We start from the raw sequence: 14,945 nt of genomic DNA, 5'->3' as shown, positions 1-14,945 counted from the left end.
AACACAGCAAACTCATTTCCAAACCAGTCCTTATGGAATTCTGCAACTGCCTGTAAAAATAGTAATAAAAATAAAAGGCACAGTTTTAGAAATATGGACACATGAATGCAATTTCGACAGTGGTTGAATTCCAAAAGGTTTTTGAATGCAAACACCTAGCAGCCCTGCAAGGAAGGATGTGTGGAAGTACCTCACATAAAATGGGATCCTTGCATGCATTGCCTTGCAAGATCGAATCCTTAAAGGAAGGAAGAAAAATATTTCAAATCAAAACCAGGTACGATAATACTTACCGTTTGCTAATATGAAATTAAAAGACACTTGCTCCTTGGAAGGAAAGCTATGGCACACCTAGGCAGCATAGTAAGAAGCAGAGTCATCACCTTGCCGACAAAGATTCATATAATCAGAGCTATGGTTTTCCCAGTAGCAACGTATGGCTGTGAGAGCTGGACTATAGGGAAGGCTGAGTGCCGAAGAATCGATGCTTTCGAACTGTGGTGCTGGAGAAGACTCTTAAGAGTTCCCTGGACTGCAAGGAGGTCAAATCAGTCAATCCTAAAGGAAATCAACCCTGACTGCTCATTGGAAGGACAGATACTGAAGCTGAAGCTCAAATATTTTGGCCACCTAATGCGAACAGAAAACTCCCTGGAAAAGACCCTGATGCTGGGAAAGATTGAAGGCAAAAGGAGAAGGGGACGGCAGAGGATGAGATGGCTAGATAGCATCACCGATGCAATGAGTATGAATTTGAGCACGCTCCGGGAGACAGCGGAGGACAGGAAGGCCTGGCGTGCTATGGTCCATGGGGTCACGAAGAGTCGGACACGACTTAACGACTGAACAACAACAAATATTAACTGCAATACCTAGAAGAGTGAAAGACTTATAAGTAGGACTATGAGTCTTACCTTATCTTTTAGGGAGAAGGTACCAGAGGTTCCTGCAGATAGGAACCTATTCTTGACTTTCAGTTTCCCAAGATTGGCTACAATAAGATGGTTGGATCTGGAGCTTTCAGGAATAAGGAGGACAGGAGCGCCAGCTTCGATGTCCAAGAGAACTCGGGAGGATCGCTGGGCCTGATCTCTCACCTTAGTGAAGAGAGAGAAGGTCTCAAAGATGCCCTGTAATGTCATGGTTACTTACAAAAACTATTATATGCCTCTCCAAGAGAAGGGAAGCCAGATTCCAGCTGAACATCAAGAAAAACTTCCTGTTAGAGCAATACGACAATGGAACCAACTACCTAGGGAGGTGGTGGGCTCTCCCACACTGGAGGCATCCAAGATGAGGCTGGATGGCCATCTGTCAGGGATGCTTGGATTTGGATTCTTGCACTGAGCAGGGGGCTGGACTCGATGGTCTTATAGACCCTTCCAATCCCACTATTCTGCGATTCTAAGGGCGGGGTAAATATTCCATTCTAGGCAGCATTCCTATTAAAAGTTAAAGAAAAGTAACAAATAAACCAAGCGCAACTCCTTCCATAGATTTCAAAACGTAGGAAGGAACGTTATATCTTGTATTTTGTACAATGTAATAAACAATAAATATCAAATCAAATTGGTCTATCTACTTCGGTGCTGCCTGCACCGAATGGCAGTGGCTCTCCAATGTTTTAGACAGAGGTGTTTTCCAGACTGACCTGGAGATGCCAGGGACTGAACCTGGGACATTCTGCATGCAGCTCCACCACTGAGCTATGGCCCTGCAGCCCTAAGATCCTCAAGTCATTATGCTTCTAAAGGGTATGAGGATTAAGAGTAGTGTTAGTCCTACATAGAGCAAACCCACTGAAATGAATGGGACTAAAGTTATTCGTGACTAACTTGAGTCTCACTCATTTCAATGGGTCTACTGTTTGTAGGACTAAAGTTGGATACTACTTGAAGACAGGAAGTCTGTGGTCTAAGTTTCCCCAGAGCCACAAACCCACAAGGTGGCCTTTAGCAAACTTTTATTTCTTAGCCTTCCATCAATAATATGGGGATAACAATGCTGGCAAAGCTTATTTTGAAGTAGCTAGGATTACTACGAAGTGTTCAGAAAGTGCCAGACATAAATTCTGTGATTATTGTTCAACCTTTCCCTGCAATGCTGATTCTGAGTTATTATCCCAAGCACTTGGAATGGCTAACAACATCCCACAATCCCTAGGCTAACAAAATCAGTCTTGAATAAAAAAAAGTCCCTAAGCGGGGTTATTTTGTACAATGAGGCCTCCCAAATCACTACGAGCCTCCAGTGACGCTCTCTGAGGATCATGTTCCAGAAGCATTTGATCTCCTGTATACTGCAGGGAAGGACCTGAAGTGTACCGTCTGTCCTTCGATTGCTGCTCTTTGGCGCCCCAAGACATCCTGCAGCTGAGTGAAATGCTGGATGAAAGACACCACTTCTGCCTGAAAGCGATGAGTGTGGACGTACTGCACCGATGCCATCCGAAGGCTGACACGAATATCACAATCTCTCTGCAGCAAGGGATCGGGCCGGCCGTACCTTGTGGGAAACAAGATGGTCAACATGTTCTACTTTGACTGAAGGCCTACAATGGATATTTGGTTACACTAGACCGGGGTGCCCAACTTTTTTTGGGTCGATGGGCACATTTGGAATTTTGAGCCTGTGTCATGGGCACTCTCACAAAATGGCTGCCATGGTGGGCACAGCAAATCACAGCACACTCATTTGCCAGAAGACAAACTCAAAGGTGGAGGGTGAGCTACAAAACACAAAACCACTCTTAGGAACCCAAATAAAGATGATGCAAGTGGTCCACTCTTTGCTTTGCTGTATATCATCCTCCCAGTTAATAATAATAATAATAATAATAATAATAATAATAAAAATAGAAATCTCAAGAAATAAAATAAAAATCAGAAGCCTGGTGAGAGCTTGGTGGGCACCAAAAGAGGTATCTGTGGGCATACTGGTATCGACCAGCACTAGGTTGGAGACGCATGCACTAGACTACCTCTAGTAACCAGTTGCCATATTGATTAAACACGTTTCCATCCTGCCTTTCTGCCTCAATACGAGCAGGGTAGCCCACTCTGCATGGCCCTATTCCCCCCACGGGAGGGAAACAGTCTTCTGACATTCCACCAGCAGAACTGTGTGTTGGGTGCGCCCATGCCCGCTTCTATAGCTGAGAAGAGAAGAGAGATGCAGGCTTTTTCCTGCTGTGCTAAGCCCCCAATGTTCAGGTGCTAAGCCTCAGCTGCACACCCCTCCAAGCATCTCAGAGATGCAGTGCAGCATCAGGGACTGCCCCTGTCATTCTCCTGTGCTTCTGAAATCAGCCTGGCATCCCTGGTAGGCCTCACATTGCTCGAGGCACATAGGAAGGACATGGACTTTTGCCCCTGATTCTTTGCTCTCAACAACAGGAAAGTTCTACTTGCCAGTGGCAAGTTGGAGAATGCATTTGTGGATCCTTGAACATGAAGCAGCCAAGGCAGTTCACAGCATGACCCAAATCGAACACACAAATCAAATATCTATAGACTTTTTTTTTTTTTTTTTAAGTAGCGGATACTACAGCCAAACAAGAGCAAGGGAACAGGCAAAAAAAATTCACTCGTAAAAACTCCATAGCCTGCTTGAGCAACAGAAGTCTTCAGCCTTGACCAAAATGTCTTCAGGGAAGGAGCCGAATGGGTTTCCCAGGGCAGAAGCATGCCAAAAGTTAGCATATAGCAACGAAGAAGACCTTATCACATACTCCTGCCACACAAGCCTCAGATATTAGCAGGTTTATGCGACAGGGTTTTCAGAACACACCACTTCACTACCTCACCATGTATACAAGCACAGACACTTCTCCCCCATCACCCCTCCCACACACATACACATGCACCTTCCGCCATCACCTACTTGTAAACATGGAATATGAGTGCCTCTTCGCCACTGGTAGTGAAGCGTTCTCTGTAAAATTCTCCATGTGAGGTGAGATCACTTAGGGATAAGCTACCAATGCTTCCCTGAAGGGCTAGATCTCCTTCTACAAGAACACAAGACCATTCAGGCACGGGATTAGACAGCATTGCTACCAACACATTTAAAGTCAGTATGAGGCCAGAGAGGTGGGACCAGATCTCTGCTCGGGGAAACTGAGGCTTAACATCCCAAGGATTTCTCTGTCCTCTCACAGGCTGCTAGTAATAATCAAGCCATGGCTCTATATCTCCTCCTGCTCACCCCCACAAGATGCAGGGATCAGGATTCTGAGAAAACAAAAGCATCCCAACTGATGTTTAACTGGGCAGGCGAGGTGCAGGGTTGATTTGATTTAACTCAAATTGGAGGACTCAATTTTAATTATTGAAATCACAGTTTAAATCACTAGTGAAGAAGGTTCTATTTAATCATCTTTTTTTTTTTAGCAGAAGTACATTATTGTTTAATATAACCTTAATACATATTCAGAGATGTAGGTTTCATTTGAAAGGAGGTTCACAGTGGAGGATACATGCAGCAGTAGTTTTCTTGGGAGTCACGACTGCATGAATATATTCTGTTCACTTTTGTTTTCACGTCCTAATCCCCTCCCTTATCCCTTGCATTTATATCCAGACTTCTCCTCCTTGTTCAGATCTACTCCATCTCCCCAAATTCTCTATTCATTGACCTTCTCTATCTTTGCACTTTAGAGAGAAGCAAGGCCGAGAGAGAGAGAGAGCGAGAGCGCATACACTTCTGTATACCACCTGAGGTCCAGAATAGGACTGATCAAGTTATCTCCCATCTCCATAACTATTAACACATTCATAGAATATAATTAGAGGTTGCGTAATTAGTATTAATGATATCTTTGATCTAGGCAATTTTTTTTACTAATTGTTAAATCGATTTCAAAATTTTCTAAAATTTTACAAAATCCGATTTAAATTTTAAAAATCCGGGCGGGGGGCATGGAAGCATTGAATTTTATCAACCCCTGGCAAGGTGTGAGGAGAGCTTTGCTTTCTGGAAAGTGGCAAATGATGGTGGGGGGGGGGAGAACAATATTAAAGAAGAACTGTTCCACCCAATACATGTGTGCTTGCATTCAACTCCTGTTAAGCTTAAATTATATATATTTTTAAAGGAGACGTTTTAGGTATAAGAGAACAAAATAGTTGGTCAGTGATTAGGCATTACCACATAAAAATAAGATAAAATACCTCAACAGCATCTTTCAAACGTAAAACCAGGTTACAATGGTACCAACTAAATGCTTACGAATTATTCTATGATGTCAGACTGACAAGGTATAGCCTATGCTTTTGTAATGCAAGTCTAATTATTTTCCATATAAACAAGCAAAGCAACACTTTGCTTTCCTACTAATGGGACATTCAGGCTTCATCACCAGGCCATTTTATCAGCAAGCTCGACTGCTGACCAGATGTGTCTTTCTTCCCTTCTGCAGAAACTGTTCAGAAAGAAATAGTACAGTGTCTCCACCTTCTTTGAGCCACATCTCCATGGCCACTCTCCACTGGTATTAAAGATAAACAAACCAATGAAAAATTATCTTAGAAGAAATTCTGATGAGCTAAAAGCTCTTTTTAAAAGCCCTAAAGAGGCAGAGAATCTAAAAATACTTTCCCCTCCAAATATATCATATAGTTTTTCTTCACAAGACATCAGTAAGACAAGAGAGCTTCGGCTATTGGGCGGCATAGAAATAAATAAATAAATAAATAAATAAATAAATAAGATTGTAGAGATCGGAACCTCATCCAAATCCAGTTGCATGTTTTCATCCCCAAACCCTTTCTCCGGTTTTCTATTTAGCAGGTTTGATATTTAGTTAATTCCAGAAAAAGCACAGGGTTTTTTCCTCTCTCCGGTCTTGTGTGGCAAATGGAAGCAATTCTAAAGACCAGGAGTGATTCCCTAGAATGAAAGCCATCACAAAGGGCAATCACATTACTATAACCCCATCTCCTTATCAAAGGATAGGTGACTCAGACTTACCAATCATTTCCATGTGAGTGACAAGCTTGGATATATTCGCTTTGGCCAGTTCATTGGTTGTCTTGTTTAGAACTAAGGACAGGGAATGGACCTAATTAAGCAGAAAAGAATGAAATTGGCAACATGATGAGTCTTTTCTTTACAGTAAGACAAGTCTACTCTTCTCATCCTTCAAATCACTTCTCAAAGCTCTTTTTTTACAGGCCATCCAAGAAGGAGAAGGACAGGTGCAAGGCAGCATGCAGCAGGATCCAGCAGTACAAGGACAGTGGAATTTGCCTTCTATTGTTTATTTATTTATTAAATTTCTTAATCGCCCATCTTGCCCGTCACCCGGCCACTCTGGGCGATGTACAATAATACAAACAGTTAAAAAAAAAATTACACATTAAAACATCATTTTCAAAAATTTCCCTAGCCCACCCCAAATGCCTGCCTGAACAACCAAGTCCTCAATGAGTGGCGGAAGCTCATTAAAGAGGGAGCATGGCAGAGTTCCCTAGGGAGGGCGTTCCACAGAGTAGGGGCCACCACAGAGAAGGCCCTCTCCCTCGTCCTCACCAGCCTAGCTGTCCTGGCTGATAGGACAGACAGAAGGCCATCTGAGGCTGATCTTGTTGAGCGGCCTGTCTGGTGTTGCTGGAGGCGCTCCTTAAGACAGGCTGGGCAGGAACCATATAGAGTTTTAAAGGTCAAAACCAACACCTTGATTTTGGCCTGGAAAACAACTGGTAACCAGTGCTGCTCCTTCAGCACTGGAGTGATGTCACCATGCCGGCAGCTGCTTCTATCAGGCGAGCCGCCACATTCTGTACCGCTGGCTACATATAGCTGTACTATATGGCTGGCTACAAATTAGTCCAAAGAATCTCTTATTTTGAAGGCTAGACTCAGGCCCCTTGCCAAGTGTGGTTTGTACTAACCACAGTTCAGAATCTAAACTATGGTTTGAGCTTCCAAACAAGTCGGGCAAACTATGGATTAGAGCAGGTCAGCAGTTTTCATTTTCCATTTGCTCAGCACTCCCATTTTTATGTACAATGGTCTCCATAAAAAGCAGCAGCTATAACAGCATCTTGTCAATTCAGACACTATGCCAAAACCATAAACAAACCATGGTTTCCAAAACCGCTTCAGACCAGGTTTTCCAAAGTCAAACAATAAATCAGACTTCCCCAACCTGGTACTAAATGGACTACATGGAAGTTGTAGTCTGACATACCTGGAGGTATCAGGTTGGGGAACGCTGCCATAAACATTCCTTATCCACAGTTTGGTATGATGCCTAAATCAAGATGGTCTTCAGTTCTCCAAATACGAAATATTCCCCAGAACTGTATTATCTGATACATCTAAATGCTCCCAACAAAAATATAACTAAAAGAAGAAGTTGTAAAGATGGTGCCTCTCTCCCAAGCTCTCTGAGCAGCATAGCACATTTGGTAGAGGGATGGCATCTTCTCTCAAATGTGTTGAGGTTTAAAGAAGGGAAGAAACAACACGAGTTTCTCCCCTTCTCCATACAGAGTAGACTTGGAAGAGGGATGGCATCTTCTCTCATATGTGTTGGGCTTTAAAGAAGGGAAGAAACAACACGGGTTTCTCCCCTTCTCCAAACAGAGTAGACTTGGAAGAGGGATGGCATCTTCTCTCATATGTGTTGAGCTTTAAAGAAGGGAAGAAACAACACGGGTTTCTCCCCTTCTCCAAACAGAGTAGACTTGGAAGAGGGATGGCATCTTCTCTCATATGTGTTGAGCTTTAAAGAAGGGAAGAAACAACAGGAGTTTCTCCCCTTCTCCACACGGAGAGTACACTCTGCCGTCAGCCTTCTGACAAACATGGAATTCAGAAGATGTTTTCTCTCACTCATGTTACACTTTGGAAAGTCTGTTGGGAGTCCTCCTTGCCAGAGGGGCAAGCTGGCAAGTGAAATTGTGAACCTGTGTAAATCATATATGAAGATAAACGTGGACACATTCTCTCATACCTTCAGATCCACTTTTGTGTTTACAGAATCCTGAGCTTCTGAGGCTGACAAAACACTCGCTTCCAACTTAACCGGGTGCTGAATGTCTCCGGGCTGTGACTTCATGCTGTGATTCTCAGCAGTGGATCCAATCCCAAAAAAGTCCAATATCACCACCCAGGTTTGCAGAGTTACTAACACGTCTAAGCAGTTGAAGTCAATGTCCACGCTGCGACCGATTTTATCATAGCAAGAAGAAAACCCCGGATGCTTCTTGTCCACCAGCAACACGTTGATGTGAACCAAGGAATCGTCAAAGTCGCTCTTTCCGGAAAGCGTATTTGGCTTGTTTGCGGTGGGAGAAGGGGGTGGAGTCAGTGGATAGTCTGAGTCTGCATCTTCTTTGCGCTTTTTGTGGGGGACGCAAGTAGGCCGTTGATACAACTGAAAGACATTTGGAGCTTCCTCCATGTGAGAAGGGAGGGAACGGGGCATGTCTGGATATTCCACATTCGATACTAAAGGGCAAGACTGGGAAAGGTACTCTTTGTGTGCCAAGCTGGAAGGCTTGGGTGCTCCACGTGACACCATGAGGTTCTTATATAGAGAGTCTGGGTTCTTCTCCAAGAGGTCCTCCATCAGCAGGGAACGCAAGGCAATCTGAACGGATAAAGTATGAGGGTGATCTTTAGCAAACTCAACGTCAAAATCCTGAAATGTTAAGCTAACCAGACCTTGTGCTCCAAGTGTGAAATCACCACTTAGCTGAACCTGGAGCTCAGAAATATGAAAGGTGGCTTGTATTTGAGTGAAAGACTGTGCTGCCTCCTTGACAGGCAGACATTTGTTTGCTGACGTAGAAAAACTGGAATGACTGAACAGCCCATTTTCCTTCCTGTCGATGGAAAAGTCTGTGCTTGTGCTGTGGAGAGATGCTGAAGAACGGGAGCTGGGATACGTTGAGGCTGGGAAGCTGGATGGTGGCTTACTCAAATCTTCATTGCACACTAAGTTGTCAAGAGTCTGCAAAACTTGTTCATACACATGCTTTGCCAACACCACCTGTGTTTAACAGCGGGGAGGAAATCCAGCATTAGTACTTCTCAAACTCAATTGTAAGAAGGCTTAACACACATGTTGACCCAAATGTGCGTCACATGATAGAGCAGGGCTGTTTAAAATTAAACAGGGCTGATTAAGATTAGACAGACTGAGATTATACAGAGCAGTTTAAGCGGACTAAGTTCAAACAGACTAAGATTAAACAGGGCCGTTTAAGATTAAGATTAAACAGATTAAGATTAAACAGGGTGGTTTAAACAGATTAAGATTAAACAGGTTTATTTATTTATTTATTTATTGCATTTATACCCCGCCTTTCTCCCTCTCCAAAGGAACTCAATAAATTAAGGAGGCTTAACACACATTTTGACACAAATGTGCATCACATGATAGAGCCCTTAAAACTAAACAGGGCTGATTAAGGTTAGACAGACTGAGATTAAACAGAGCCGTTTAAACAGACTAAGATTAAACAGACTAAGATTAAACAGGACTGTTTAAGATTAAACAGATTAAGATTAAACAGGGTGTTTTAAACAGATTAAGATTAAACAGGGTTGTTTAAGATCTCTCCCCATGCATTCAGTAAATTCTGAGAAAGCCACGAATAAACATTAGCCGCTTAGATATATTTTTTTAAATATGGTAAGTGATACATAGATCTAATAAATAAAAACAGGAACAATTCTATGCCTGTCAGACCGTTTCAGACCAATGCTGTATCAGTGGGCGTGGGCCCGCTCCCTCCTCAGGCTTTCAATGAATGTGTTAGGAGTTTCTTCTGAAACCAGTACAGTCATTATTCACACTCTCTCTTTACCACAAGTTACCATGAGCACTTTATTGCAACAGGACCATACTTTCTGTAGCGGGTGCTTGAAAATGACATTCTCCAAGGTGAGCGATTTTGTGAATTGCAAAAAAAAATGAGTAAGGTTGGAGGCAGATGAACCACTGAGAATCCAGACAGAACCGATTGTGCGGGGTCTGCAACACCATCCAGTCACGTCTCAGGGATATATGTTAGATTCACCAAAAAGGATCCCAAGTAGCATGCTCCTGTGTAACTATTTTGAGATTTTAACAATGGACAATGAATCCAAAAATCTAGGCTAAGCTTCTCTATTCCATCTCCTGCTCTCCCCTCCTCTCTGGATGCTACCCTTAAAACCTATGGGCTCAGAGAGCATGCACACACACACACACACACACCAGCCACGTCCACATGTTCTCCCTCCTTCTGGAGCCATCTTTCATTGACACTAGCACAAAATTAAATTAAACTGCTTCGGGATTTGTTTCAAATGAGAAGTGGCATATAAATATTTCTAATAAATAAAAATAATACAATTACAGGACAAACTGGTGAGTACAACCCAGACTGGCATATCAAGCCCTCCATCATTTGTGTCCTCCAAGCACCAGAGAGAGAGAGAGAGAGAGAGAAAGAGAGTGTGCTGGTGAGACCTTTGTAACCCTAGACAACTATTCATTCCAATCATTTCAGTCTGAAACAATGAATTCATGGAGGAACCGTTTCTAGGAACATACACTGAGTTGGAAACGTCCTGAGCTGGACCACTTCCCATTGGTGGGTATACAAGAAGAAAGAAAAATTCTTAAAGTGTACTATACCTGCAGAGGGTTGACAAATTTTCCTTCAATTCGCATAAGGCTTGAAATTTCGATATCATCATTCATAGAGAACACCAACTCTGCATCACTCTCTATTGGAATCTTCTCCAGTTTGAACTGGATAGTAGCGTCATTTAAAATGTGGAAAGCTGTAATTAGGGAGACACATGCGAAAGCCTATTAACATCTTTATTAACATTAACATTATTAACATTTCAGTTCACGTTATATCTGGTATTCTATTTTAATTTTTTTGCACTGGTGCTAGCGTCTGTTTGGTTATTTATTTATTTTTTCTACTGTAGTTTAAAACTTTTTACATTGCATTTTATTGTGTGTATTGCACTGTCCTGTATTTTATAGTTTTAGTTGTTGTGAACAGCCCAGAGAACTTCAGCTATTGGGCAGTATAAAAATGTAATTCATGAATAAATAAATCTTGATTAATCTCCACAGTATGAATCATGATCAAATGAAGGGACCATCCCTAATGCCAGGCTAGGTACACCTTGGCAAGCCAGAATGGAAACCAACTTGCTTCTTGCCCCAGTTTTCAAACCCGCAAACTCTAAGGTACCCTGTTGCAGTTCATAACAGCCCGTGTTATTCAAATAATCAGGTTTCCACAAATCTACTCATTGGCTCAAGGGCAAACCCCTTGGCAAGTAGGGTGTACAGCAGAACACAGGTTGCCTTTCTGGGACCCTCACCCGTGCTGAGGTTTGCAGAAAGGAAGAAAAAGCAGGCAAACCTGCCGTTGCTTCTTACTTCCTTGATGGCACCAGTGCAAACGTGGGCTCGACCCTGCCTCACTGCACATTCCAGAGGATTCAGGGAAAAGAAGGGAGCCAATCACAAACAACAGCTGGCTAGAAAGCCAAGTCAAGGTTTCCTTTTGGTGCCAGGTCAAGACTTTCCCAGGCATTTGGCAGCATGTGATGAGTTTTAATTGATCCCGGATTTGTTTTATGGTTTAGCTGATTGCTCCAAGCTGTTTTTAGATATATGTTGTCTCTCTGTATACTATCTGTGTGTTGTTTTATGTTTTTAAATTTTGCATATTGTATTTTTAATGTTTTTAAACTTTGTAAACCACCCAGAGAGCTTCGGCTATGGGGCAGTATAGAAACGTAATGAAATAATAATAATAATAACAATAATAATAATGATTGTGAACCCTTGTTAATAATTGGTTGGTGCTTGCCAGAAAGTGACTAAGGGTGCAATCCTATGTGTGTTTAAACCGAAAAAAAGTCCTACAATTCCCAGCATTCCCCAGCCAGCATGGCTGGCTGGGGAATGCTGGGAGTTGTAGGATTTTTTTTCTGTCTGAACATCCATAGGACTGCACCCTAAGGGTGTCAATTTTTATTTTAAGTTGACATACGGGTGAATACCCCCAACTTTCTAAACATGCTTTCACCCCACATGAAGTGAGTATCTCAAATTAAGGGATATTTTGTATACAGAAATACTACAAGATGGCAGAAGGATATTAAATGCATAGTTAATGCAACACAGTTAGAAGCACAGTTAAAATCCACTTTGAATGCATGGCTACCAACAAATTCAAAGTTCTGAAAACTAGTAGCAAACAACTGGATCCTCTGGCAGCTTACCATGGCCTTTATGTAAGGATTCAAAGAAGTCATGACGAGTGAATTGAGAATCTTCCTGGCTGCTGCTGCTGGCAATGCCTGAAGGAGGGTGTAATGGATCTGGCACCTCGGAAGAAGCTTCTTTCTTGCCTGCTAAACGGCTGCTGTTTAAAGAATACATTTTAATATCTCTGATTTCAACTTGAAGTCTGTCACTTCTCAAATTGTCTTCTCCTGCCACAAAATTCTGGATTGATATTTGCCCTAGATGTCCTACCAGCAGCTCAGAGCTTCCTGGCTTACGGGGTATGGATACAACTGGGGACTCAATGTTCACATTTAAAACAAGCTTAATCATCTCAGCTTTGGAGCGCACTGTGGGGAATTCCTCTCCTTCATTGTTTTCCAAATTAAATGGGTCCCTTGACCGAGGCATTGTATCAAACAGAGAAACCATTTCGCTATATTTGGCAGTCTTAGTGGCCAAGACAATGGTCATTTTTGTTGCTGCGCTCTTCAGCATGCTGCAGAAGTTCTCCTCTAGCTCATCCAGGGATAAGGTGATCTCCTTCAAAAATTTTGCCGAGTGGTTGTAATGTAAGGATGCCATCCTGAGGTGAAGTGAGCATTCCTCCTTCGACTGCTTTGTAAAAGTGAAGCTTAGGGCATTTGGAAGGCTGCTTGTTTCATCCAACTGGAGAAACGAAGACTTGAAGCAGCTCACGTCGCAAAGGAGATTTTCATACCTTACTGTGTTCCCGATGCTTACAACATATTGGTTGCTAACGTTGTCCTGGGTCAGGTCCGTAAGGTGCAAGCAACCGAGAGACCCGTTGATTTCAAGCCTGCTGCCCAGGGAGGCATTCACTTTGGTGCCTCCAATGCTTGCCGTCGCAATTTTCTGGCCACGTTTTTCTCCGTTTATCACTGTAACTGTCCTAAGGAGAAGGATGTTTAACCAATGAATATCCACTGCTACTTCTGTATTTTGGGCGTGGGTGGACTGGAAGATTTCCTGCTCGCTGAAACGTCTTTCCGCGTCAGTCATTAATGGTTGAGGGCTAGAGTCATCTTTTTCCTTTGGAAAGGACTTCTGGAGGAAACCAATCAGCTCAACTATTGTCTCTGGGTTAAGAATGATATCCAAGTTGTTCATCTGCACTGATATCACTTGGAGAGTGCTGTCCAAGTTCATAGAAGGGCATTCTGCACTCACAAACTGGTATTCCAGTTTAATCAAGGATTCGTCATTTGGGGGGAACCCCTCCGGCAACTCACTTGATGCTGCAGCCCATTTCTTGGCCAAGCTCACCCCACCCATCGAATGGGCCGCACCAGGCTCACCAACAGGTGACCGAGCCCTCCTGTCCCGTAGGCTTCCTGTAGGAACGTCGAAACTGAGGTTCTTGTGAGAAGCCATCAAGAGGTCAAAATCAGAGCCGTAGGTTTGCATAGTGTCCACCAAGAGCAAGCCATGAACAGTGAAAGAGACTTCTGCATCGTAAGGCCTCTTCACAAAATGGGCATTCGTGCCAAACACCTTGAGGACAGAGATATACCGGCCGTTGCTTTCAACTGCGAGCTGCATGCAGTTCACTTGGAACACAGCTAGAAGTAGCTGTGATTCTACAAGCACTTCCTTGGTGTGCTGTTCCACTATCATAACGCTCTGTGTTAAATTCACTACAGAGCTATGCAAACTGCCACGCTGATCTAGATCTCTGCAACTTGTCTGTTTCCCCAACTGTGAGGTGCCTAAAGCTTCAGTATCAGATGAGCTCAGTCTTCCGAAGCAATTGTTCAGCGCCATTATTTTATCTTCATTGATATGTATTTTCAAATCGGGTAAGCTCCCAGATAAGACAGCACCAGGGTACTTGGGATCAGATGTGTATATCAACCTGCGCTCCAGCTGTAAATGAACATTGAATTTCTCCACCACATGTGTTGGGCCAACATTAATGTCTTGGGCATATTTCCAGTTGTCTTTCACTCGGCCAACCATGATCTGAAGATCCATGAATGACAAGCTGTAGGTGTCATACATTTTTTTACTCATCAAAGGCGCTTGCAACTGCTCTTCACTAATTTCTACCCCCGGAAACTCGAGAGTTTTGTCCTCACTGGGTTCAGGAGGTGGGCTGCTAGGAGGGGTTGCAAGAGGCGTTTTATACTCATCATCACTCAGGTCACTCTGCTCTGACAAGGGACCACCTGAACTCTTCTTTTTATCCTCCTCTAGAAATTGAGAAGAGATGAGTGAAATCCACATTTCATTTGTTATTTTATTTAAATATTTAAATAAATTGCCATGCCTCTCAAGGCAAATCTTTCACAGAGAGCTTAAAGTATAAATAAAACCAACAGTAAAAGAACAATGAAAATGTATATCAGTGAATACATCGGCAGAGAAGTTTTGTTTGTTCTTTAAACTTATGAGTCAGCAAAGCTATTGCAACAAAGAAGGCCTTCACAGCACATGTAAAGATGGCAACAAAGAGAAGTTCCTGAACTGTGGAGCCACCATGGAAGAGATCCTGCTCATGCTACCTGCCAATCTGTTCTTATGATGGGCCAGACAGCAGTATCTCCAGAGCCATATAGAGCCCCAGTAGTTTCGCATAGACATAACTAAATAGTTCTTCAGATAACCCAGTCCTGGGCCATTTACAGCTTTAAAGATCAGTACTTTAAATTGAGTTTGGAAGCAG

At 42.9% G+C, this 14,945-nt stretch overlaps 1 protein-coding gene across 8 annotated transcripts in view; it reads right to left on the bottom strand.

Moving 5' to 3' along the window:
• VPS13D (vacuolar protein sorting 13 homolog D) overlaps positions 1-14,945 on the bottom strand; it is a 210,812-nt gene that overhangs the window by 155,045 nt on the left and 40,822 nt on the right. For all 8 annotated transcript variants that reach the window (XR_014785992.1, XM_084821541.1, XM_084821543.1 and 5 more), the window contains exons 19-25: positions 12,256-14,472; positions 10,637-10,785; positions 7,961-9,001; positions 5,971-6,061; positions 3,883-4,009; positions 2,325-2,505; positions 915-1,097 (exon numbers count right to left, since the gene is read on the bottom strand). Coding sequence is in view for 7 of the 8 variants with exons in the window: in XM_084821541.1 (XP_084677667.1) it covers positions 915-1,097; positions 2,325-2,505; positions 3,883-4,009; positions 5,971-6,061; positions 7,961-9,001; positions 10,637-10,785; positions 12,256-14,472 (3,989 nt within the window). In the remaining variant the exon portion in view is untranslated. The remainder of the gene's footprint in view (positions 1-914; positions 1,098-2,324; positions 2,506-3,882; positions 4,010-5,970; positions 6,062-7,960; positions 9,002-10,636; positions 10,786-12,255; positions 14,473-14,945) is intronic.

This window comes from Heloderma suspectum, chromosome 15 (assembly GCF_057233095.1).
Source record: "Heloderma suspectum isolate Gila_16-S chromosome 15, 16-S_ref, whole genome shotgun sequence".
Taxonomy (NCBI): Eukaryota; Metazoa; Chordata; class Lepidosauria; order Squamata; family Helodermatidae; genus Heloderma; species Heloderma suspectum.
This window is presented reverse-complemented; position numbering and strand designations above follow the sequence as displayed.